Below are 27097 nucleotides of genomic sequence, written 5' to 3'. Positions count from 1 at the left end.
GTCCTGTTGGCAAACCTCGTTTGAAAATGTCCTTTCCAGCACCCTGGTACTCAACAGGGGCCTGAAGAGCTGAAGCTCAGGTCTCTGAACAGGAAAAGAGAACTCAGATGCAGTAACTGGCAGAGATTCACTCTTGCGCAAAAATTGGCAACCTTTTCAAGCCACAGACCAGAACAACCTGGCTATGATCAGGGCAGCTTTGGGGACATGTCACCAGTGGAGGCCTTTCCCTGCACCCAGGCTGAAGCCAAGCACCTGGGAGCTCAGCCTGCACCGTTGCTACTTCCCCCCTCTCCCAATCCCTCACCTTCTAGCTGCTATATAGGCACAGCTGAAAGCTGCCCAGCCTGAGCACAGCTCCTCCCTGCTCAATGTGAGCAGGCGCATGGGCACAGGCAAAGCCCTCTGGCTCCTCAGGCTGCTGGATCCAATGGCTTCACTGGCTGGTTGTGGCTTGCAAGGCTGCAGTTTGCTGACTCCTGCTCTAGTATACAGCCAATATTCTCAGATCTTCTGCCACTCTTGGGAACTGACAAAGGTAAGTTTGTCCCCATCAGCAGAAATTTCAGCTGGATATCTGGGTTCAGCTGAAAAGCAAAAATTAAATTACACCCTCAAAATTCAAAAGGCCTCTCCAATTTCATAATGGGGAGTGGTGGAACCAGACTTTTGAAAGTCTCCAGTATAAGTTACTGCCTCTCTAGCAAGTAGAGCACCACTGGAACACCACTTTCCTCTACACTGGGGTATTTTAAAAATACTTATGTATGTTGCCTTAAACGAAAAGCCATGCAGTTGAGTCAGAGCACCAGGAAGGACCCCCATTAATGCCATTCCTCTTCTGCCACTGTCAGGAAGAAAAAAGCAAAAAGGGAGCAAAGCCAATTTTACCATTTTTTTTGTGAATTGAAAATAAAAGTTTATTCAGCATTCTGAAAAAGACTGATTTCAAACCCCAAAGCCTGGGTAGTTGGTAATGAAAGCAAGCAAACACAGCAGTCCAGCTTGATAAAAGTTGCAGTTTGCTAGTGTGCCAGTAATGTGGGGGGAATCTGAGTGTGTAAGAGACTATGAATAACACCTTCGTTCCTGTGTAATGATTGTACATCACTTAACTCCTGCAACTGACAGGTTTCATTGCACAGAAAACCCCTTTTTCTGGGCAGAACAACCCACGTGAAAACACTCAGATAGTCACTACATCCCAGCTTATAACTACTGGGAGGCCAAACAAAGGCATCAGCATCCCTTCCTCTCCCCTTTCAGAAGCCAATTCTGTGCTCCAACCACCTTCCCCAACATACCTCTCCCACAGTAGCCGTAGTAGATAGATGGGGTCATCAGTAAGGCAGGAGAGCAGAAATACCACTGATGACTCTCAAGGTAAGAGGGGAGAAAGTTCCAACTCAACCAAGCACGTAAACCTAGTCACCCCAGAACCCTGGTGCCATGCATCTTGCACTTGCTACCAGCTCCTTGGCTCTAGGGGTTAGGCAGAATATGGGCACGTGCATACCAGCAAATGCACAACCACAATTAGGAAAATGCATTCATTGAAACTCCTCGATAATTTTCGCATACCTCGTCATTACATGAAGTTGGAAAGCCTCTCCGTAGCACTGTAAATCTGCCCAATACTCTTTCCAATGATGAACTGATTACAAAAGGTTTGCAGCTCAACAGGAGTCATTTGCTTTCACTCTGCAATGGCTACCCATTTCAGTACTTCTATTGTTAATTGTCAGGTCCAATAGAGAGGTCCTCCAGCGACACCACGTTATTCCTACTAGAGGTGCACCAAGAGATGTTTTGGGCCAGTACCAATGGCAGATTTTTAATGAGCCTCATCAGCCGATATGCAGCCCCACAGCTTGGAGAGTGGCATCTGGCTTTGATAAATCTGTTATGGGGAAAGAGGCAACGGGGGAGGGAAGGGGTGTGGAGGGGGCAGATCAAGGCCCCTGCAGTGAGGAAGGGAATGGAGCTGGGGGAGGGGCAAGCACTACACAGCCGGGGCAGGACACAAAATGGAGCCCCTTGTCCGGGGGGTGTAGGGTGGGAGGGATGGCTCCCACCACTGCGTGCACGCACCCCAGGAGGGCATAGGGAGCGTGTGCTCCTGGATCTGTGTGGGGCTGTCGCTGCAGACTGGGGCCAGGGCTGCGCTGGGCTCTTCCCAGAGGGGGGTTAGGCCAAGCTGCACTCAGAGCACACAGCAGCAGCACTAAGAGCGGTGGCTAGGGTGAATTTTGGGGTGGCTCTAGCCCTGCAACCTCCATTCCCAGCACTGCCACCGCCCACCCTGAGTGCAGCCCAGCCCTGCCGGGAAGAGCCCAGCACAGCCCCAGGCACAACAGTAGCCCACCCTGCTCTGCACGCAGATCTGGGGGGGCACATGCCCCCCATGCCCTCCCAGGGTGCATCCAGCAACAGGATCTCCCCCCCTCCCCCCCCACGCCTCCTGGACAAGTCACGGCTCTGTCCCATGCCCCGCCCCACCCGCCCCGCTGCCAGCCCCACTCCCTCCCTCACTGCAAGGGCCTCGATCTGCGCCCCCCCCCACCATGCCCCTTCCCCCAAATCAGACTTAACAGCCAGACCCAGCTGCTCTCCATGCTGCCAAGCTGCATTCCTTGCCGCCTGCATGCTGCACTGTGACTATATGCATGCATGTGGCATTTATCAGCCACGTCAGACAAAGAGAGCCAACTGCCAATACTCTCAATTTTCTTCAAATCAGTGCTGATCTGATATGGGATCGATGCATCGGTGCACCTCTTATTGCCATCAGACAAGAACCTTGGCTGCAGTTTAGAGATGCTCCCCTGTGCAACATTAGGCTCCCCTGTTCTGAACACACTATTCACCTGGAACAGTCATACATGCCTCGATCATTTCTGGACACCTCACAAAAGGCGAGTGTCAAATGATCCACACATACACCACTTCCTAGGTGGGTTTCCAAGTGCTAGGCACATGGACAGCTGGGATGAACGCAACAGTAAGCGAGGCACATGCTTCGACATTGCACAGAACAAATGTAATAGGCACACATGGACACTGGCATCTGTGCTGGTAACAAGCTAAATTGTGTGCCTATGCCATGCTTATCAATAATGACTAAGCTAGATAAAGAAGTGGGATTAAATTTAATGCAGTCCTGAGCTAAGTACAGGAGAACAGCAAAGAACCTAGAAAAAATGATGAAGCCAGGGGGGAGAAACATCCACACAGGGTGGCTTTAGGGTCAACAGCTCCATACCAACTTTGTCATTTGCTTCTGCTGTGTTCCATGAAAGCTCTAAATCTATGGATAAAACTACTAAATAAATGGGGGCTGGGGGAGGGGAGAATACATTTTTACTATAATTGTAGGAGGAAAATCGTCAATAATTAGAGGTACACTGATGTATCAGATTGGCACCGATAAAAGGAAAATTAACATTATTGGCCATTGGGTTTTTTTGGCTGGTGTAGCCAATAATGTCACCAGTAAATGCTGCCTACACGTGCACAGCATGCATGCAGCCAGGAATGCAGCCCAGCAGCTTGGAGAGCAGCATCTGGCTGGTAAGTCTGTGGGGGGAAGAGGCATGGGGGATGGAAGGGGTATGGGGGGGCAGATCAAGCCCCCCCCACAGTGAGGGAGGGAGTGGTGCAGGGGCTGCCCAGCCAGGGCAGTAAATACAACCCCTGGAGTGGAACAGAGCTGAAGACGGCTCATCCAGGGGGCATTTGCCCCCCATATTTGTGCATGGGGTGGGGGCAGGCTGCCTGCTACAGGCTCAGGGCTAGGGGCCATGCCAACTTCTTCCCAACAAGGGAGCTGGGCTATGGTTGGGGCAGGGCAGGCAAGGGTGGCACTAAGAGGGGTGGCTATGGGGAATTCTGGAGCAGCTATAGTTCATCCCATAGCCACTCCTCCCAGCACCACCTCTACCTGCCCCAAGCACAGCCCCAGCCCAGCCCCCATGCCAGGAAGAGGCTAGCGCAGCCCCTAGCACCAAGCCTGCAGTGGGCAACCCGCCTCCACCCAGCACATGTCCAGGGTGGCACATGCTCCCATGCCTCCCCTGGGGTTGTGCGCAGCAGGAGCCGCCCCTGCTCTTCACCCCTCCATGAGCCACTTGTGGGGTCGTATTCACCCCCCTGGATGGGCAGCGCCTGCCCCTGCCCCACTCTCTCCCTCACTGTGGGACCCACAATCTGCCCCCGCCTCCTTCTGCCCCACAGACTTACTAACAGGAGACTACTCTCCAAACTGCCAAGATGCATTCCTGTACGTTGGCTATCAGACTGGTACCAGCCAATATGGCTGGATAATAACTGGCCATTGGTATTGGCCAAGAAAATGTTTCAGTGCACGCCTATCAATAATCTTTCCAATTTGGGAAACTAGCAATTCTGACCATACTCTCTGGGCATGTGCCATAACTATGGTGCATTAATGAACATGAAGACACAACCTCTGATTCCAGAGTAAGACCACTCTAGTTGCTCTAGAGAGGGTATTTAAATGCGATGATCCCAAGATTTCCAGAGCATGCCAGACTAGTAATCTACTTACTTACTGGGACACACAAAACATCCTTTCCATCTTCTTGTCTGCATTTATTTTATTTTCAGCTTCAGAAGTAGAAAGGAATTCTTACAATTCTCAGTCAGACTCTCTCTTAGATAATGTGTGTTCTTTTTAAATTACTGCCAAACTTTTCATTACAACATTACTACAGCCATAGGCCAAGCTGCAACAGTTTTGACCCTGGAACTGTAGATTTCAATGAAGAACTTTACACATTGTAACATAGTGATACCAAACTAACCATTAGGTATCTAAATTAACAGATTACTGGCATTAAAATGAGCCTGCAGGCTTCAACCACAATCTCTGAAGCCATTTGCTGTGAACCTGCCAGAGTTTAAACTCACCAGAGCCACACTGTTCTATCACCTGAACTGTACTAAAACCCCAAGTCAGACTGACATATTGGCAATTCTCCCTAGCATCTATATCAGATTTGTTCTAAAGGTCACTAACTTTGGCAGGTGCAAAAACAGACATCCTATGACTTGCATCAGTACAATCCAATAGCTGTTTTCGTAAGAGCAAAAATAAGAACACTTCAGCTAAGCTGCAATTAACATAAAAGTAACATTCTACAGTAGTTTCTATGAGGGACAGCCTTTTCTACTGTCCCCCATTCAACATGCAGTTCCTCTGTTAAATTGCCTTGTTCCAATCCACAGATAGAAGCATATGAGAGATAGGTAAAGTAATTCCTCTATGTACTTATTATTAAACCTATAAGAGTCTCTTGTCCTAAACCACACTAATTATATAAATGCAAGTTGATAATCTCCTACTAAAAGCTTCCCTAACAAATTGTTGTCAAAGTCTGTTCACATCACCTCTGGGATAGGCAAAGCATAGGTTACTTGATCTCTAAATGTTTCCTCAAATGGTAAGCAAACTTTACTGAAGTCATCCATTGTGACTGGATAAATGTAGACAAAGGCATACACGTATCAATTCAGGGTATGTCAACACAGCAATGCAAAGAGGCAGTTTAGCCAGGACACAAGCAGTTTAGTGTTGGCTAACTGTTTGTTTAGTGACCCATCATCTCAGAAAGTCTTGCAACCCATCCTAAGTCCCAGGACACTGCAACCAGACTGCTGCCAACACCTGTGCTAGTTTGCAGCTAGCTTGGTTATGTCTACAATATGCTGCTGCCATTGCAGAGTAAACCAGGGCTGTCAAACTTGTCAGGCCCCTCAAGCCAGATCCAGACTGTGGTGGAGCTCCTTGTGGGCTGAATCTAGACCCCAAGGAACTTCATGGCCCTGATCCAGACCCACCTCCAATAACATGGTGAGGAACTGTTGCTCACCCGCTGCTGCCAACATGCATCCACAACAGGGCACCCTACCCTAGATCTCAGCAGTGCACCCCACCCGTGCTGGTCCTTCCTTCAAGTTCCCAGCCTCTCACAAGCCAGATCCATCCCATGGGCCATGTGTTTGACATCCCTGGTATAGATGTGTCCACAGACTGGAAGACACAGAAAGAGGTGTCAAAACTTAGCCCTCAAATGCTAAGTATCCAGATTTCCAGGAACTCTGAATTAATTCATTGTCCATGAGCATGAATTATGGAAACTGCCAAATGACCAAGTCCTGAAAAATTTAAATAACTACTAAACTGTAATATTTCAGTGACCACTAATTAATATTTAATTTAGCTTTAGAGTAACATCCCAGTTCAGACCATCACCGAGAGCAATTGTTCTCATGCTAATTGTCTAAGCTCAGAGAAGCCACACTAGTGCATGAACTGCAAGCATACAATTCATGCTGACACGTTAGCAACGTTTTGAACATGCAGCTGGCCAGTCACCCTCTTCTATGAACGTTATTTTTATCATAGAAGCACAAGTACTTCTTACAGTACTTCTCACCCAAGGATCTCAGAGCACGAAGTATACTTATTTTACAGATGGGGAAGCTGTGGCACAGGGGAGATTAAGTGATTTGCTGAATGTAGCCCAGCAGGCCAGTGTCAAAACAGGGAATAGAACCCAGATCACCTGCACTCTTTTAGTCTTACCACTGATGCACTCTTCCAACGATCCCGCTCATCTCTCCATCCACACTGTTCTCTTTCATTTTAAGACTGCTCAAGAGGATCATTTTGGTTGAAACTGTTTAAATATTTTAGCTACACTGAGAGAGGGGTGCTTAGCCACGGTAATCTGAAGTCAAGCAGAAAACTAACTGGTTCAGAGAGGCATGAGGTTTTGTAGGCAACAACCTACTTTGTCACCTAGTATCTAACAAAGTAGGCTGCTGCTTACAAAAGTGCATGCTTCTCTGAACCAGTTAGTTTCTAAGGTGCCACCCTGCCCCACCCCATAACTATATTTACATTCACCCATATACTCCTTCATGATCTCTGCTCTCCCATGCTACCCAAAAGACCTCAGGTTCCTTCTTCCTGGCATGCTGCCATTATGATAACTCATGGCTGTCCAATTTATAAGCAGCTGGGAGCCAAATGCCCATGGGCCACATCGGAGGGGGGACACATGCCCATGGGCCCAGGGCAAGCCACAGGCCCCTCAGGCTGCATGCTGCATGGACACCCCCAGCTGCTGTACCACCAGATGCCACCCTACAGCACTGCACTGCACTGTTAAACCCCACCCCCCACTGCACCGTACACTGGTGCAGGGCCTCCCCCTCCCACTCCACCACCATTGCATTGCTCACACACACAGCTCCAAACTCATCCTCAGCTCCTTGGGGACCACACCATGCTGCACTTCTCTGTTCCCTGGCACAAGGGCAGACAGTGAAAACTAGAGCTTGGAGACTCTGAATGCATTCAGCCAGAATGATTTGGGGAGCAGCTGCCAGGCAGGAGCCTAGGGGCAACACTTTAACCTCTCGAAGGCTGTGTGTGGTTCACAGGCTCCCAGCTGGACAGTCTTGTAGTAGCTAGTGAAAGAGGGTATAACTATATAAAAAGCTGAGACTGCTATTAGGTAGCAATCACTATGTAGCTGTAAATTACTGCTGTACATTACTATTTTAAAAGCAAGCTGTTTTAAATTTAAGGTCTGCATCTATTGATGAAAGCAGTTAGTCATGGGCATTTCTCTGCCATACAGATGGGCATCTAGGGCAGCGATGGGGTTTTTGTTTGTTTTAATTATTAACCATTGAGCAGTAACAGAATCTTCCATTCACTTACACAAAGATTTCAAAGTACCTTGAAGAAAAAATGGGCATGGATCTTCATAGTTCTCCTAGCTGAGAAATGGAGGCTTGGAGAAATGAAATAACTTGGCAGGGAATAATTTTGCTCTCATGTTCCGAGCAAGATTTTCAGCATTTCACTAGAACAAGGATGGCTCAAATCCTTTCACAGGAAAGGATTTGAAGTAGCACATTCGTGACTGTCAGAAATTGAGCCCTCCTCCAACTCTGGCAGCACTTGCCAGTGCCCAGACACAGGAAGGAGTCCTTTCAGCTCAGGGAGAGGCACCAGCAATAACTCACATCTAGCAAGCCTGGGGAACAGCAGCAGCATAGGCTTCAGAGCAAACTGCACATGGCCACAAGCCCCTGGAAGTGTGGGGTGCTAACTCCAGGCCCCCAACACCTCCCCTCATGCTGCTGCCCAGGCTCACCCAATTCCAGCAAGGAAAGGATGGTTTTCATGCCCTCGCTGGGTGGGACAGGCCTTCCTTGGGGGCAGGACCACGGCAAGTACCTAGCAAGCCTGCAAGTGGGAACAGAGCAGGGCACTCCCACACTGGCCTAGAGCAGCAGTTTTCAAACTTTTTGAGCTGAGCCCTCCTTTCCCTTACAAATTTGCTCATGCCCCACCCAACCCAACCCCAGCCCATCCCACAGGAACAGCGCAGCCAGGCACAGGGCACCCCTCATCTTAGCAGCCACCACAGCTTGGTTTGGCAGGCTGCCTCGGCCTTGCTGCGGCACTAAGCTGTACACCTGCCATGTCGCCCTCCTGGTGGCGCAGCATCCCGCTGGCAGAGCCTGCCTGGTACTCCCCACCCCCGCAAGCGGCGCTAGCTCCTTGCACAATTCTTGCCTGCGCCCCTATGTTCCTTCACTCCCCTCCCTCCAAGGGGGGACCCAACAGCTTGAAAGCCTCCAGCCTAGAGCAACAGCTCACGACGCAGCCTGGGAGTGTCAGCTCTTTGCTGTCCCTCTGCTTTTAGGGTTTTTGGGGATTACAGAAAAAATGCTAGACCCATTTTCCAGGTGCGGAAGGTTCAGAAAGCGTCCAGCCAGCCGGCGCAGCTGCCTTCAAGCCTGCGGATCCTGCCACGCATTCCCTATATCGCGCCACTGCGCAATAAACGGCCACCCCTGCCAAATCCTCAGCCACCCACGTTCAAAAAGGGCTCCCACGGCCACCTGCACGTGGGCAACAACTCCAGGACTACTTCCTGGACAGCGAGGTGCGGCTTCGGGCTGCCCTCCCCTGAGGCTGGCACGCGGGGTCTCTCCCCGCCCCCGGGCAGCACGAGCGCCGCGCGGGCCCTGCCCCTCCCCCGCCAGCGGCGCGCGCCTCGCCAACGGCCACTCACGGGTCCATCTCGGCACCGCATGCGCACCAGCGCAGCCCCCCGGCGCCCGCCGATCCCCGCCAGCTGCGAGCGCCGCTGCGTCCGGGCGCGTCAGCCGGCGACCACGCCCCCCGCCCACGTGACTCGCGCCCGGAAGCGCCAACAGCCACGCCTAGAACGCAGAGGGTATGGGGGGGGAGGGGAAGAGAGTGGCGCCGCGGTGGCACTGGGAAGCGCGCGCCTACGGGGGGCGGGGCCGGAGGCAGGCTTGAGCCCAGCGTGCACTCCCACGCGGGTGTGTGCTGCTCCTACGGCTTCGCCGGGTGTGCGCGCGTGCGCGTGTGTGTTGTTCCCTCACAGCCTCGCGCGCGTGTTGATGCATCAACATGCACAGAGAAACATGAATTCGTTTACTTGTATGCAATAACGTGGACACACACACCATGTATATACACAGATACATGTGCATGTCTGTGTATACTCATATTCACACACACACACACCATGTATGTATACACATATGTATATACACACACACTGCACATGTATTTACATATACACGCATATTTATATATATTATACAACCATATATACACATAAACACATATACTGGTATATATACACAGATGCACATATATCACACATATTTACTTTTCATTCCATCCAGGAAGAGCACACACCAACTGCTGAAACTTCCTTAGCCTGACGAAGGGTTTTTGAACCCTAAAGCTTGCTTAATAACTACTCTCCAACTATTTGGGTTGGTCTAATAAAAGATATAAAATTCACTCAAGGAACCTTGTCTGCATATATCACACACGCATACACACACACTATGCATGTGATGTGTGTCTATGCATGTGTGTAAATCACATCACCTCATAAGAGTGTCCCAAACACCAGGCCAACGTATGGAAGAACCATTCCAACTGTCCTGCTGAGACACGTTCAACAGTGCAGCGAAATAACCTGTGTATACGCATATGTGCAGAAGAGGCACAGAAGTGTAAGAAAAGAATATCAGAGGTCAGGACCTGTGACAGTATCAAACAAATCAGATGGTGCCGCCCTTGCGACACTGTTCACACCATGCTTTGGACAGACGGAGCATTTGATGCACTTCAAACACTCCAAAAATGGCAAGAGTGTTCCAAAAATAACTTTCTCGGAAACCACTACTATTTAGAAGAGCTTCAAAATTAAGTGTTTGCCATTACATTTCCACGGGTTCTGGAGTGTGTCAAGGGAGGCCTTTGTCTTCTAGTATGTCAGTGCTTCTGTGGAAGAAGAAAACCCCAGGCCTTAATTTCTACTGACTTCTTGAGTTAGTGCACTGTTTGCTAATGATTGCTTTTTCCCCGCCTATTTTGCAATCTGCTCTTTTTCCTGCCCTTTTTCCCTTGTTGAGCTGAGTAGACCTATGAGGTCAATAGGTCAAACCACAGTCTATGCCCTCTTGCAACTTTCTGGTCCGAACCAGTTTTTCTTTGACTTGTTATATCTTGTGTCATGTGACCTGAATTGAAGGCTTGCTTCAATTGTCTGTTGGGGGGGGCATGCGGGACTAATAAGAGGAAGTTCTGTCTGTCTGGTGCTCTCCCCAGTAGCTACTTGTAAATAAAGGTCTCTGACAACTTCGTGACCAAACAATAGAGTGAAGCCTGTTTCTTCCACACTCCTCATCCACCACTGCCAACCAGGGGAAGGGGGAGAGCAGCGCGGCAGACTATCCATGAGTACTCTCCTAGGAATTAGGCAAGGAGGAATTTAGATGACTTCCAACTAGGCATTTTAGAAAATTTTGCCCAGGAAGACCTGAAATAATTGGTTTAATTTACTAACTGCAGTTCATAGTGTTTAATGAATTTTAGTTGCAAGTGTGCACCATGTTTTGATTTTTTAAAATATCTGTATCCAAAACATTCGTTTTATTTAATAAATTTGAGGTGCTGGTTTTGTGTGTTTAATTAAATTCAAATTGCCGTCTTAATGCAGCTTAATACAAATATGAACAAAAAGTTATTTAGTGAATAAAAAACATAGATTTCTCCAGTTTATGTTTATGTGCCTAGGAAATGCATATTACAAATCTACTGTAAAAACTGCATTTAGTTGTAAGTCAACATGTTTTAATTGTTATATCAATCTATGAAAATATACATTTCTTTAAAAAAAAAACAAAAGTCTATATACAATGGAAAAGTAAATAAAAATCAATTACTTAAAACAGGCTTTTAGCTTCCCAATTTACATCATGATTTCAATCAACTTGATTTAAATCAATCTGCCCTGTGCTGGAGCCCCAGCAGCACTGCAGCTTGTTCCTGTGGTGGCAGCCAAGCACCAAGCAATAGCCATAGGGCTGGAGCCTCAGCAGCACCGCAGGAAAAGCTTGGCATTGCAACTTGTTCCTGTGGCAGTTACCAAGTACCCACAATGCAGGGTGTCTTGCCTCAGTGCTGCTGGAGCTGCAGCATTGTGGTTCTTGCCAGCTTGGCTGCCAAGCAACCAGGCAAGAACATTGGTACTGGAGCAACACCACAGCTAAGTACAGACAGTCAAAAAGCCCAAGGCTGAATCGATTTGGTCTCTGCAGCTTAGTCTAAACTGCATAGTTTAAACAGATAAGTGAATGAACAGATATTCACTTTTGATTCCGGTAATACAACCACATCCCTGCAGTGGCCCAAGCCAAAAGCTGGGGGGCGCTAGAGCACACCTCCCTGCTCAGCTGGAGCAGACAGCCTTAGGCCAAAGCTAGACTGCCCACCCTGGGGGTGGGGGGTGTTGCAGGGGATGTGCAAAGCATCCTGGGATGCTCCCAGGATTTATGTCCCAGATCCCATCCAGATTCAAGTTAACGTACAGTCCCTCAGGACTGTACGTTAACTTGAATCTGGATGGGATCTGGGACATAAATTCAATAAACCGATTTAACCTAAATCAGTTAAGTCTGTTACTACATCCATCTAGGTTTATCTTAAACTGGTTTGGGCCATTTTGAAAGCAGTTTATATGCACTGAATGTCTCTTGTGTTACAGATTTGAACTGGTTTCCAATCACTTATATCGGTTTATGTGTAATTTCTGTCCCTAAGGGGAGGAAGCCTCACATCACAGGTTGTTTCTACAGCAGCAGCCAAGTGCCCAGGATACCAGGCCTCTTCCTGCCAAATTTTGGTCTGGCTGGAGTGGGTGCTGCATGCGCTGGATCCAGGATGGTAGGAGGCGGGAGGCACATCTATGGGTCCAATTTGGCCAATGAGTTCAGCCCAATGACATTCATATGGCCGGTGGTTTGGTTCTGCACCAGTCATCCAGCCTGCAGGGCCAGATGAGTTTGACACTCCTGCACTAGGTTGTTAGAATACCACACCTGGCAGACAGGTGCTTTTAAATCTGAATTAAACCTAATAACATCACGTATAAGGACTGATGCACCTTCTGTGGTTTGCATCTGTGTGTGTTCAGGTCATGGAAACAACAGTTCATCTTGGACACAACATCCTGTTTTGTGAATGATTTTGAGCTACATTAAACTGCAGCATATTCTCCATTAAAAAGACAATATTGTCATTGCTATCAACCTGGGGCCAACATCACGCTATACAGGAAAGTATACTATATTTAATGTGCACTGTTCATAGAAAATCTAATCAGACAAGTAGCTTCAAATTAAAGCCTATCTGGTAAACTCTTGCTTTGAACACTGTAATCAAAACCTTAGCAGGTTGCATATAACAATGCTTTATGAGCAGTTATTTTTCCAAATGTCAGAACAAACTTGGCCACTATTCTCCTGGTCTATTCAACCTTCTAAGATAATGGACAACCAAAGAATGTCAAAGACAAACTGAGAAAGGAAGGGCCTGGAGACAAACTGGGCAAATTTAGGAACTTGATCTAGCTAATTCCAGAGACCATCAGGGTCCAGAATCACTAAGGGATATAAAGCCTCTGTAGTAAAGTCCCTAGCTTTCCACCAGTCCACGGGAATCAATTAGGCAAACCTCAGGAATCTCTCTTCCCTTTCCTCCAATAGCATGTGGTGGCAGGATGATCTGCCTCATTAACATTTAGTGGGTTATCAATTTCCCTTTCCAGGGAAAATTAACAAAAATGTTTTAGGAAATTCTTGTATTTTATCTTCCAAATGAAATGCTAAGGCCTCCAAATACCTTTTGCCATTGTTTGTGAGGGAAATCATAAATCCTATTTGTATCAGCAAACAGTTCAATTTCAAATGTTACATCCCTAGTAACACTTAGTATTCCTAAGTGAGGGGCAGGACAATGCTCTCACTGGGATTGTAGAGAGACAGCAGCAAGGCACCAGACTGCCATGCGTAGACCCTGAGTTGGTGTAGAGTCACTTGGAGGAACTGGATGCCTTTAAGTCAGCAGGCCCGGATGAGCTCCATCCAAGGGTACTGAAGGCACTGGCTGATGTTATTGCACAGCCACTGATGGTAATATTTGAACACTCGTGGCGCACAGGCCAGGTCCCGGAGGACTGGAAAAGGGCCAATGTGGTCCCCATTTTCAAGAAGGGGAGGAAGGAGGACCTGGGCAACTATAGGCCAGTCAGTCTCACCTCCATCCTAGGCAAAGTCTTCAAAAAAATTATCAAGACTCACATTTGCGAGAGCCCGGCAGGACAAATTATGCTGAAGGGAAACCAGCACGGGTTCGTAGCAGGTAGATCATGCCTGACTAATCTAGTCTCTTTTTATGACCAGGTTACAAAACACCTGGACGCAGGAGGAGTGGTTGATGTCGTATACTTAGACTTCAGGAAGGCCTTCAATACGATATCCCACACCATACTGGTGAACAAGTTAAGAGGCTGTGACTTGGATGACCACACAGTCTAGTGGGTGGCGATTGGCTAGAGGGTTGCACTCAGAGAGTCATAGTGGATGGGTCGGTATCGACCTGGAAGGGTGTGGGCAGTGGGGTCCCGCAGGGCTTGGTCCTTGGACCAATACTCTTCAATATCTTCATCAGCAACTTGGACGAGGGAGTGAAGTGTACTCTGTCCAAGTTTGCGGATGACACAAAACTGTGGGGAGAAGTGGACACGCCGGAGGGCAGGGAACAACTACAAGCAGACCTGGACAGGTTGGACATGTGGGCGGAAAACAACAGAATGCAATTCAACAAGGAGAAAAGCAAAGTGCTGCACCTAGGGAGAAAAAATGTCCAGCATACCTACTGCCTAGGGAATGACTTGCTTGGTGGAACGGAAGCGGAAAGGGATCTTGGAGTCCTAGTGGACTCCAAGATGAACATGAGTCGGCAGTGTGACGAAGCCATCAGAAAAGCTAATGGCACTTTATCATGCATCAGCAGATGCACGATGAACAGATCCAAGGAGGTGATACTTCCCCTCTATCGGGCGCTAGTCAGACCACAGTTGGAGTACTGCGTGCAGTTTTGGGCACCACACTTCAAGAGGGATGTGGATAACCTGGAGAGGGTCCAGAGAAGGGCCACTCGTATGGTTAAGGGCTTGCAGGCCAAGCCCCACGAGGAGAGACTGGGGCACCTGGACCTTTTCAGCCTCCGCAAGAGAAGGTTGAGAGGCGACCTTGTGGCCACCTATAAGTTCATCATGGGGGCACAGAAGGGAATTGGTGAGGTTTTATTCACCAAGGCGCCCCCGGGGGGTACAAGAAATAATGGCCACGAGCTAGCAGAGAGCAGATTTAGACTAGATATTAGGAAGAACTTCTTCACAGTTCGAGTGGCCAAGGTCTGGAATGGGCTCCCAAGGGAGGTGGTGCTCTCCCCTACTCTGGGGGTCTTCAAGAGGAGGTTAGATAAGCATCTAGCTGGGGTCATCTGAACCCAGCACTCTTTCCTGCCTATGCAGGGGGTCGGACTTGACGATCTATTGAGGTCCCTTCCGACCCTAGAATCTATGAGTATACTTGGAAGAATCAAATGCATCATAGCATTATTGGAAAGCAGGGCTGGTAGGGACCTCATGAGGTCATCTAGTTCAGCCCCCTACTCAAGGCAAGGTAAACCATCCCAGCCAAGTGTCTATCTAATCTGCTGTTGAAAAATTTCAGGGATGGAGACTCCACAGTTTCTCTAGGCAGCCTATTCCAATGCCTGACTACCCTCATAATCAGAAAGTTCCCCCTAATTTCCAACCTAAATTTCCCTTGCTAAAGCTTGAAGCTGTTGCTCCTAGTCCTGTCCGCTACAACCATCTTCTCTGTAACGGCCCTTCAAATATCTGAAGACTTTTCAAATCCCCTCTAGTATTCTCATCCGCAGACTAAATAATCCTAGTTCTTTCAGCCTTTTCTCGTAGGCCTCTAATCATTTTAATTTAGTGTATGTTAATAAAATGTCAAGATTGCTGCAGATTGACAACCCAGGAAACTTTATCTCTAGGATAAGGTTCAGTTATTAAGGTTAAGTTGTTCCCAGCTTTGATGTCTGTCATACACATACACACACACACACACACACACATATATATATATACACACACATGTCCCCATCCCCATTTCCAGATAAACTCTGTTCAGTGCACCTGAACAGAGACTCAGTACTTCCTGTGCTAGTTTACTTACTTGATAAAATATTTACATTGCAATCATCTTTTAATTTTAATCACCCTTGATGGCACTTGATTTTATCAAACTGCCCTTTTGGGTGGCTTATCAGGCTGTTATAGACTCCTGGGAATCAATTCATTGCTAGCATAACTTAACTGAAGTTAGCGGAACTATACCAGGGATGGATTTGGTTAGCAATATTGGTATTTGTTCAGGAAGACAAAATTATGATTCATGGCACTGTTAATTATTTAGTTATCTTGTGCTGATTTAACACAGACTAGGATTACAAGAAGAATATCATTTTATCTAGGATGTTGTCAAATGGGAATACTACATTACAAAGAAAAGACACTTACAGATTTGAATAAACAAGAATATATATTTCAGGTGCAAGAATATGGGCCTGGACACACAGAATGATCTAGAAAATTATTTCTGACCCAGTACAGGTTGCTGTTGGGATACATTGCCAACCACCATTTTGGAGTAAGCAGATCCTGAGGGTGTAGAACAGTGGTCACCAACCAGTGGATCTTGATCCACTGGTAGGTCTCAGAGCCTCTTGGAATCGACCTGAGGCTGGGGTGGGGGGCTGAGTGCCCATGTGCATGCGCGCACATGCTCCTGCCCAGCAGGTCAGTCCTTGGGAGAGGGAAGGGAAAGGGCTAGATCGAGGCCCCTGCAGTGAGGGACAGTGCCGTAGAGGCAGAAGCAGGGGTAAGTGGAGTGGGGCCCTGGCCAGGTGGGACATACCTGCTGGGGAGGCGCACCCCCAGATAATTTTTCCTCCTCACAGACTTACCTGCTGGATGGAGTGGAGGGAAGGGGAGGGTGGCAGTGGCACAAAGTAGATCTTGGGTTGCTTTTAAATGCCAAAGGTGATCTCCTACTTAAAAAGGTTGGAGACCACTGGTGTAGAATATTCATCACCCTGGGCTGCCAGCCCACTTCAGGCCTTTCTAACAAGTCCTGCATTGGGGGCTTGAGGGTGATACATATTTCCTGTAGTTATGGGCATTTCTACTGTGGTGGAAAGAGCAGCTGCACACTTGCCATTTTTATGACTCGTTTACCCATCTGCCTTGGTAGTTGTATGGCTGCATCACCCAGCACCTCAGTCATCAATGAATTTATTTTCACAATATGCCTCTGAAATACAAAAATGTTATTCTTTTACAGGCAGTAAGATGAAGCACAGAGATTACTGCATACGCCTTGCCCAAATAATTAACTTTGGTCAATATGTAGCATAGTCAGAGATCCAAGTCAACTACTTGAGCCATATGACTATCTGTTCTTCTACTTATCAGCTTCCCAAACTTGTCCTTGCTATTTTTTAAATATGCATTACATACAAGAAAACTATGGAATCACAGGGTTAGAGGAGATTTGAAAGGTTATCTAGTCCAACCCTATGCACAATGCAAGATGTACTGGTTCCAAGCAAACCATACCAGACCGATAATTATCCAGCCTCTTCTTGAAAACCTCCAATGAAGAAGAGTCTACATCTTCCTTGGATAATGGGTTTCATTGTTCTATTTTTCTGCCAGTAAGGAAAGGATTTTGTTCTCAGTCTTAATTAAACTTAAATTAGAAATTTGCTTTGTTGCAGTTTAAACCCATTGCTTTGAGTCCTTCCTTCAAAAGTTGTTCTTTTTTATGGCAGCCTTTCAAATACCTGAAAACTGTGATCTTATCCTCTTCCATCTCCTTTTCACAATGCTAAAGAAACCTAGTTTTATCTTCCCTTGTACAGCATGGATTTTAACTCTTGAATCATCCTGGCTACTTGCCTCTATGGATTCTCTTCAGTTTCAGTACATCTTTCTTAAAACTACAGAACCCAGAACTGCAAACAATACTCTTGCTGAGGCCTAACCAGAGGCCAAGCAGAGTATCACGATCATTCCCTGTGTCTTACAAACAATACTTCTCTTAATGCAGAAGCAAACTGCATTTGCTTTTTTTGTGAGTGCATCACATCACTGACTCATGTTCAGTTTGTGATCCACCAAAATCCCTCGACCTCTCTCAGCAGTGCTACTGCCTCACCAAATAACATCTACAAGGCATGGGCATGGATGTAGGTGCGGAAGAAGGTCACAAATAGCCCTTAAGGAAACAGGTGACCTGGGGATATGGACAGATCAGGAAGGCCCATTTAGGGGCCCACTTTGGAGGGGCAAGGGGCAAATTGGGACCAACAGAATCTAAAAGGAACCTGCTGGGTGAAGGACAAACAAGGGTTTGCTCTGGGACCCTAGGGCAGCCTCCCTTTTTGCAAATCAACTAAATACATCAAGGCATGGCAGACATGAGAAAAGGCAGGGTGCCCAGGGAGCTGGAGTGGCGTAGGAGCCGTGTGGCCACCAGGGGGGTTTATGGCTGCTCCTGGGGGTTTCAATTGTGTCACAGGACCCCATGGATGGCAGGGACTCAATGAACAGGAAATACAGCTGTGCAACCCCAGCTGCCTGCTGCAGCAGTGTCAGGGAAAGTCTTGCTTACCTTCAGGCAGCTCTAGAATCATAGAGAAGTAGGGCTGCAAGGGACCTCCAGAGGTCATCTAGTCCAACCTCCTGCCTATCCAAACCATTCCATGCAAACTGTAATCTAAACTAGGTTGGAGCATGCTCAATTCAGACAAAATCTATGTGACTTTTCAAAAGCTTGTAACTCAGCCAGTTTGAGTGGATTTTAACAGGATGAGTAAAAACCACATCCTTGACAGAAAGAACAACCCCTACCCTACCAAATTCCAGATTGATCTAAGGATTGGGCTCTCTAGAGTCTCTCAAAGAAAAGGTTTCCAGTAATTTTTAACAGCAGTCAAAAACTGTATTTTCCCTGACTTCGTTCTCAAAAACAGAGACCCCATTTTGACTGAAACTTTCCCAAATCGGTAAAGTTTGGCAAAGTTATGAGCAACCGAAACTAGTAATGGGAAGTGTGGGACAACCTGGTGGCATGAATATCCCTACTTACTATTCATTCTTATTTCATTACAATGCAAGAGGTATTTTATTTTAATTACATTTCTAAGTAAATGAATAAATGGTGACTATGTCATATGAATTCCTCCTGATTTGTGATAGATGGCATACCACATGACACTGTAGGTCATTCACCTTAATTCCTGAATATTATTACAAAGCCCAACAACAGTGCAGCACTTCTACTTATAAGCTGGTTAACCAATATGATGTGCATTCATGTAGCTTAGATGTACTGATTTTCTGTAATACTAAGCCAAATGCTACTGTTAGTTACAGGGGTGCAATTCCTTTGATGTCAGAGGTGGTTAGCCATGTTGGTGTGAAGTAAGGCAGAAGGTAGGGCAGGATAGCTCCTAAGGCTAGAAATAAACATAGCCAAATGAAGCAGATCAGCTGTGCCAGTGCACATCCTAACACACATCCTGCCACAAATGATCCCACCTCCTGTAGTATCAAGTGGGACAACAGGCAACATGTGTTTTGCCCAGTGAAGCAGATCTACACCTGATCCTGCTGACTTGTAGATATTTAGCCTTTTTAGGTGCTCTCCCACAAGATCTACACCAGCTATGGGGGGGTCACCCCCACCATGATCATCCTGTATCCTGTTAAGCAGGCTAAGACCCTTGGACTGGTGGAATACCAACGTGTGGTATTCTTTCACGAGTTCAGTTTTGTCCTGCGTGTCAGTTATCAGCTGTCCCATTTCATTCATCAGGGACCCTATGCTTCCCTTATTTTTTCTCCAACTTCCTACATATCTAAAGAAGGACTTTTTGTTGTCTTTGATTCTGGTTGCCAATCTGTTTTTGGTTTGTGCTTTTGCTGTCCACATCTGCTCCCTGCAGGTGCGGGCTGAGTACTCCTCTTCAGTAGATATTCCTGTCTTCCATCCTTTGTAGGCTTCGTGTTTTAATTTCAGGAGGTACGTGACTTCCCTGTTGAGCCAAGGGGGTCTCCCAGCCCTTTTGCTGCCTTTCGTATGTAAGGGAATGGACTTTATTTGAGCTTTTAGACTCACTTCCTTGAAGAATGACTAGCTTCTTGTGCCCCCTTCTTAATTGGACCATGGTCCCACAGGGCCTCGTCAATCAATCCCCTGGCTCTGGACTGCCCATATTCTCATGCCATAAAGTAAACAGATGTCTGCTGCAAAACAGCGGCACAAATTGTTTCAACATTCTTTATAGCCACTATTTGTGTTGTGACAAGGAGCATGGACATCTGTTTGCATCCTCAGAGCCTAACCGATTAGTTTTTAGGATGAACCCTACCTACTTCCTGCTAATGCCTTTGATGACAAACCATAGTACGTCTACCACACTTCCAGATAGGCAAATTTCATCCAAAAAATATTAGCCATTCAAAGTGATATTTTTCAAAGCCTCCTACAGGATTTAGCTGTACAGTTACAACTGATATTAATGGAAGTTCTGCTGTGAAGCTAACAATACCAGCTGGCTTTAAAGACTTCTCTTTCTCTATTTCCACTGTGCCACTGAAAGACTTAAAGCAGAGATGCTCAACTCCAGGTACCCAGGTCAGATCCAGTTCTCCTGCTGCCAAATTTCTAGACCAGTGGGGAGCTCCAAGGGACTGATAGCATGGCTCTGAATGCTAGCCTGGGCACACAAAACCAAGGATATGATGTGAGGCCTGATCCAGGTGTGCAGGATCAGATGGAGGCAGCACAGGGCCAATCCAGGCACAAGTAGCCTATTTTAATGCACATTAAAGCATCAATAAAAAATGTGGGTGCCTGTACACAAGCGTGGAGGCTGCTCTGACATGCTGTAATCACGCGGGGTAATTACTACACTCCAGCAGCCTCCTGGATCTCATATACCAGTGTCCCAATGCTTCAAAATGGGGGCAGGGGCACTTGAACTAAAGCTCACTGAACTAGCTTTAGTTCAAGCACCTCTGCCACCATTTTGAAGTGCGGGGATGCTGATACCCATGACGCTGTAGCATTTTAATTAAAGCACCCACGAAGCACATGTAAAAGTGCCCTGTGCTATTTAGTTAATGCTTATTAAAACAGGCTAATGCACATTAAGCATCACTTTAAAACCATGCCCTTTAGTTAATGCACTTTAAGACAGGCTAATGCACATTTTCCTAGTACCTCACAATGGAGGTCACTTTTGCACATGCTCTGGGGGTGCGGGGAATGGTGCTTTAATTAGAGCATCTCTGAGAGCCATGCTAACTAAAGTGCCACCGCATCTCCTGTATCATCATTCCCATGCTTAAAAATGGTTCATTGAATGAACTTTAGTTCAAGTGCCTCTGCCGCCATTTTTAAGTGTAGGGATGCTGATACATGAGACACAGGAGGCTGCTGGAGCACAGCAGTTGTCATACTCCAGCAGACTCAATTAACTGAGAATTCCAGCCCATAGGAGCAGCCTCTGCATTCATGTATAGGCACCCAATGGTACTAGATTTAATGTTCATTAACTAAAGTGTATTAATGCATGTGTAGACATGCCCACTGACTTAAAGCATCAGAAGGAAGTTCCCCTAGCTACCAGCCCTACCAACAGAAGGACCTGCTGTCCCATCTAGCATAAAAATGACTCCAAGATAGGGAAGAAGCATGCCAGGGGCAGAGGGGTGTGGGGCAGAGTGCAATGTGTTCTGATAGTCCTTTCATCAGTGTGGTTTCTTGGGAGGAATTATTCAGCCATTATTCAAATCTGAGGTCACAGTAACCTGTCCAGGGGCCAGTTTGCCCCATGACCATCTACAAGGGTGAGAAGGGAAGCAGGTGGAGAACCTCTCCATCTGCCCTCCTTGCATTCTCTAGTGTACCTGATGATTTGGTCTTAAGGTATACAGTGCTATGCATCTGATTAATACCAATACCAAAGCCCCTTAGTATGCCGGGGTTCTACCGATTAGATTAGTTAAATTTTTATTACTAATTCTCACATATAAAATGCTGTAAATCTACATAGTGCCTTACATTGTTTGCTCTAGAAATCTACTCATTTATATATTGAGCATTAAACTCGCAATTTTGCAAAATTGCTAATACTCACATCTCTACCTACACCCAAGGTGAGGTAAATAAATTAGGCCATCATAGTAATTCAGAAAGCAGGACAGGGTGTCACTTAATGCATTCAGATAGGCATAAGCTTTCATGAATGGTCCAGATGCTATGGTCTCTTCATAGCATCTGTGGCCTACAAAAGCTTTCTGAATGAGGTAATCTTTAAGATGCCACTCTGCCCTGCCTTCTTCCTGACTTCAAACTAATGTAACTAACTATTTGTCCCTACTCATCCTATTGATGGAATCCTGGAGTTTTACCATCAAAATATTGCCTATACTTGGGCAAAATTAACTTCTATTTTTAGCGTTATGCAGCAGGGTAGAGAGACTTTGTTCTCCAAATGTTCTATTCTCCTAGTAGTCTGCATGCAAAGCTGTAATGAAAGCTCGTTGCTCAAGAGATAGAGGGGATATTTCTAAAGGGACCATGAACAAAAATGTACTGGGACATTCTCAACCATCACCTGGACACTGACAAATCCTGTCAACATCAGGCTAGTGTAAATTGGCTAGTTAGGTCAATGGGAAAAAATGCTGGTTTACACTAGCTGTGGATCCAAACCCACAGTCCCAATGTGGAAGTCAAAGCACCTCTACTTCTTTTGGGAGCAACATTAAACAGTGGAACAGAGCACACTTACAATAATGATACTGATGTACAGCAACTTTTGAAAAGAGCATGATTCAGGATCCCTCATACAGGAACTGCTACATTTTATTTGGGTTGTGTTTAGAACATAAGGGATTTGGAAACGTTCTAACTGGTATTGACACAGTATGCAGCACAGTTGTATACATATCTAAACACAAATTCACCATAATTGAATATAGTTGAATTTCCTAGGGGCAAATATTGCCTGAATCAAAACAAAACCAACAAGAAAACACAGAAGCATTCCACAAGAATACCATCATGCCAGAGAAGACAAAGTTAAGGCTGTCATTGATAATCTATTGTGATTGTGTCATGTGAGGTGCAGTCATGGGTGTATGGTATGCAAGATTTGATTTGATTTTCTCCATCTTTCTTGATTTTAAATCAAGTGATAGCTGCTCTTAGCAGTCCTAGCTATCCATAGTTGCTTAAAAAAAGGACAACCTGATATTTCTAATTTCCAAAACATCTTCAGAGAAGTAAGACTTTATTTAGAGCAGTAAAACTTTATGTTTGGCTATAGTTCTCATTTATAAATCAATAACCTGTAATAATCTACACCCTAAACAGGGCCAGCTGAACCTGATCTTGCTGATTGGTTCCAAGGATGTTCTTAAGGAACATTTGCAGTATATGGCCCCTGCTGCGCAGGAAACTGGCCTCAGTCTGTGTGTAGCTCTTCCCTGGTGCCTGTTTCTGGATTCCTGCCAGTGTACCCAGTCCCTGAACTTCAGAACCCCAATCTGATCTCAGTTAATTTCCTGACCTCCACTCCTGACAGTGCCTCTAGCTTGGCATGTAACCCCTGGTGTGACTTCAGCTCCCAGTAACCTCTTGGGCTTCGTTTGTGAACCCCTGCTCAACCTTGGCTTTCCCCCGAATATGGATGTTGTTAACAACCCCTGGCTCTAGCCACTAGGCCTGACACCTCCACGGACCCTGACAAAATATCTGACTCTGCCAATCGTAAGTGACTTCTGGTGTAAGACAGGTGCATTTTAATGTCAAGGATTAGTAAGTCTGTAGTTCTTCTTACCAAGAAACTAAAAATAGATGCCATTGTTATACTAATTAACAAAACCTGAAGTGTCAGGCACACTGGACTGCCAAATATGCAGCAGCATTGGGGAATATTCTAGGTTGGGCCATCAAAATCAAGGCTTCAGGTATGAAATGAAATATTAGCTGTAGAGAAACTGGTACATAAAAAGGACATAGAAAGGCCAAATGGTTCAGCAATAGTAACAACCCTTAGCTGTAATCTTCCATAGATTTCAATGCCCTTTGCAAAGGGGGTCCGTGTGAAATTATTAATATTTTATACATGGGGAAACCAAGGCATGGAATTAAAGTGACTTAACAGCAGGTCATTGGCAGAACCAGGAAACAATACACTAGACAACTCTGCTGCTGCTTCTGTAAATACAGAGAGGAACACACTTTGATATGGAAGACTTGCACTGTAGATTCACTTGGGGATTCTTGATTTTTCAGACTTGTGTAGCTAGGAATATTGAATAAACAAATGTTCCATTTTCTCATGGACAACGCACAAGAACATGCTATTCCAAAGGAGCCCCTATCAGGAGAAACTACAGTGCGATACATGATTTTTTTAAAGCTATTTCCTTGACAGCTGCAAAGACAAGAGCACAGTATTTTTCTCATTCCTACAGCATTTTTAATCCCAAGGGTTCTGCAGTAAGTAGGGGAGCTCTTAAAGCTATGCAATTGCTTAACGACAATATTTGGAGCACATTGATTCTTCCAGAGTTTTGAAAGCCCCTTAATAGGTATTCTTGGTCAAAATAAGGTGGCTAATAGGAATTTATATTGACGGAATGAGGCCTCATACTCAGCACAGAGTTGCACCTAAGTTGGTAAATGCCATCATCCCCCTGAACCTGTTCATGCCACCTGTTTATTTACTCTAGACCCAGTTCTCCAATATCTTGCATACTCTATGGTCATTTACACCTAAAATATCTGAATGGTAGCTTTGTATTTACTTTGCACAGATGTAAACTCCTAGGCACTGGATATCACCCCCACCCCCATTCTGAGGTCAATAGAATATGAGTTGCTGGAGTTTAAATATAACATAGGTTCCATGCACTCCATATCCCCGCAAAACCCACTGATTTACTTATTACAACCCTGATGTGGGGATATGCCTCAGTATGCTTAAGGATTTTCCACAGCTTCTCAGAGCAGTTAGAACACAGATGGGTAAAGTCTGGCCTATGGGTCAGATTGGGCCCACAGTGGACTCCATTTCCATTTCCCATGGAAACCAGACACAGTGGTGCAGGCAGGAGCTGCTGGGAAATGGAATCCATCCACTTTTGCCCACCATTGTTCTGAGGGGGAGTGGAGAAGGCAATGCAAATACCCATTTCTGTCAGGATACAGACACTATGCCAAATTCATGGGACTTTTCACAGTTCTTGTTGCTATGAACGCTGTGATCATTTAAATACAATGAGCTACATCTTTAAACCAATTACTCTCAGCCATTTTAGGTACAAGATACCCCTCAGAAAATGACAGCTCTTAGGTTTCTCTCGTTTCTTGGTTATGGAAAAATAACAGCAATTCTTCTGTTGCAAAAAAACTCAGAAAGACCACAGCAGGTCATTTGACACTATGGGTATGACAGTGAATATTTTTTACATAATGACTACTACTACTATTATTATTGTTGTTGTTATTATTGTTATTTGGATTTATATCCCACTGTATTCAGAAAGGCTCAGAGCAGTTTACCATAAATAATAAACAGCAACAGTAGATTCCCCAAATGACATCCAAGATTTTAATCCCACCCCCGCCCTTTACAAGCAAACCCACAGTAAATCTCACTCTCCATGAATTCCGGTGGCCAGAGCCCTCCAGCTGGGCCTGGCCACACACTCAGCCCCTGCCACCAAAGCGGCCAGCCTGGGCTGGCTGACCCTTCACCACTTCCAATATAAACCCCTGACTCAAAAGACATGTCTGGGCAACAAGGTTCAACCTTATACTCAGGCTGCTGTACCCTTGGCTTGTGCTGCTACTGGCTTCCTGACAGAGCCTTGGGATCCCTGACCTGGCTTGCCTATAGACCCCAAGTTTGATCTGACCCCTTTGGATACCTGACTCAATTCTGGCTTTCTTCCGCTCTGACCCAGCACACTCCCCTCGCACCTCAGCGGCTTCTCTGACCCTGAGGTGACCCCCAGACCTGGCTGCCAACAGCCTGGGATGATGCCACCTTTCAACATCCCCTCAGGCCTCTGGTTGAGAAGCCTTGCACTTGAGCAACACTTCTGCTGCAAAGTCCCCCAAAAGATGTCTTAGAACAGCTGTGACACCACGGATCCCTACAGAAAATCCTGGGGCACCCAGCAGTGCAGACATTATGGCACCCCCCGACTCCCTTGGGAGACCCAACCAGGGGGCCGGCTGGGAATCGCTGCTGGTGCTTCTTGAAGGCAAAGGATAGGGGCTGCTCAGGGCGGGAGCAGGGGGCTAGGCAGGGGTGGTGGCACACTAGAGCTCGGGGCTGCTGGGCCGGGCCTGGGGGCCTGAAAGGCAGAGAGCATGTGGGGGACAAGGAAGGGAAGGGCTGCCATGGAGGCCTTGGGGCTAAGGCGGGCAGGGCGCCGGGCTGGGGGAGGGGGCTCTGCAAGGCGGAGAGAGGCTCGCCCAAGGAGGAATCAGGCGGATCCCAGCAGCACCCCGCTCCCCATCACACCCCCACCCTTACACACACACACACCTGTAGTAGCGCTCATCCTTGAAGGGGGTGAGGTCGTCGCGGAGCCGCCGCCAGGCCTCCCGCAGCCGCCGGCAGCAGCGCTGCAGCTCGGCGCGCAGCGGGCCCCCGAGGGCGGCGGCGGCGTAGTCTGCCTCCATGCCGACCCCGCCGCGGGGCTGCGGCTGGAAGGGCGGCGGAGCGCGGGCGGGTTCAGCACCCTGGACAGCGCCGGGAGCGGGGCGGGGTTCAGCACCCTGGACAGCGTCGCCCGCTAGCGCCGCCCCGCGCTCGGCGCTCCCCGGCCTCCCGCAGCTCCCTAGCGCCGGGCAATCGGGCCACAGGCTGGGCATCACCTCCCGCCCACCCTGGTCCTGACCACAGACTTGGCACGGAAACAGAGGGAAAGGTTCACGCCGCAAACACGCCTCAGGCCTGCAACTGCCAGTGCCGTGTCCTGGGTTTTGATTCGAAACAAAACACCTCAGGTTAAGGTATCCAAGAGCTTCCTCTGCCTACCTCACCAAATGAGCATTCTGTGGGGCTGAATTTTTCAGAAATCAGGCTGTTGGAGGTTTCTCCTTCACCAATTTCTGAGGGAGCCTTGCCCAACACCCTTTTGCCACCTGCTTTATCCAGACACTCCAGGGATGCGTGGTTACAGGGGGTGGAGGTTCTCTTTGTATCGTAGCAGGTTACTGTGGGACAGATAGGGTCAAAATCATGTTTTGGAGTGTTAACAGAATTCACAGATATTACCAGGTATTACCTGACAGGGCTCGCAGGTTAAATGCTTCTGCCATGCCCCCCATAATACAATTTGGTCCCTGTAAAGTACAATAAGCGAGCACCAGCATGTGTAACAAAATTGCCAAATGTAGTGTAAAGACATGAGAAAAGGAAGAACCATGGGGTATTTGGGTAGCTTTTTCAAAGATATGGTCTATTTCTCTGCTAGAGTGGCCGTGT

At 47.0% G+C, this 27097-nt stretch overlaps 1 protein-coding gene across 2 annotated transcripts in view; it reads right to left on the bottom strand.

Annotated features, from left to right (window-relative positions):
• Positions 1 to 26289, bottom strand: part of TMEM181 (transmembrane protein 181) — a 66785-nt gene extending 40496 nt beyond the window's left edge. The window contains exon 1 of one of the 2 annotated variants that reach the window (XM_019479713.2): positions 26153 to 26289. In XM_019479713.2, the coding sequence (XP_019335258.1) occupies positions 26153 to 26289 (137 nt within the window). Of the gene's footprint in view, positions 1 to 9119; positions 9223 to 26152 lie in introns of those variants that run through there. The other variant, XM_059714531.1, reaches the window with a different exon arrangement.
• Between the last annotated feature and the right edge of the window lie 808 nt (positions 26290 to 27097).

Source organism: Alligator mississippiensis, chromosome 1, assembly GCF_030867095.1.
Source record: "Alligator mississippiensis isolate rAllMis1 chromosome 1, rAllMis1, whole genome shotgun sequence".
Taxonomy (NCBI): Eukaryota; Metazoa; Chordata; order Crocodylia; family Alligatoridae; genus Alligator; species Alligator mississippiensis.
Note: the sequence above shows the minus strand (reverse complement) of the source record. Positions and strands in the feature narration are given on the sequence as shown.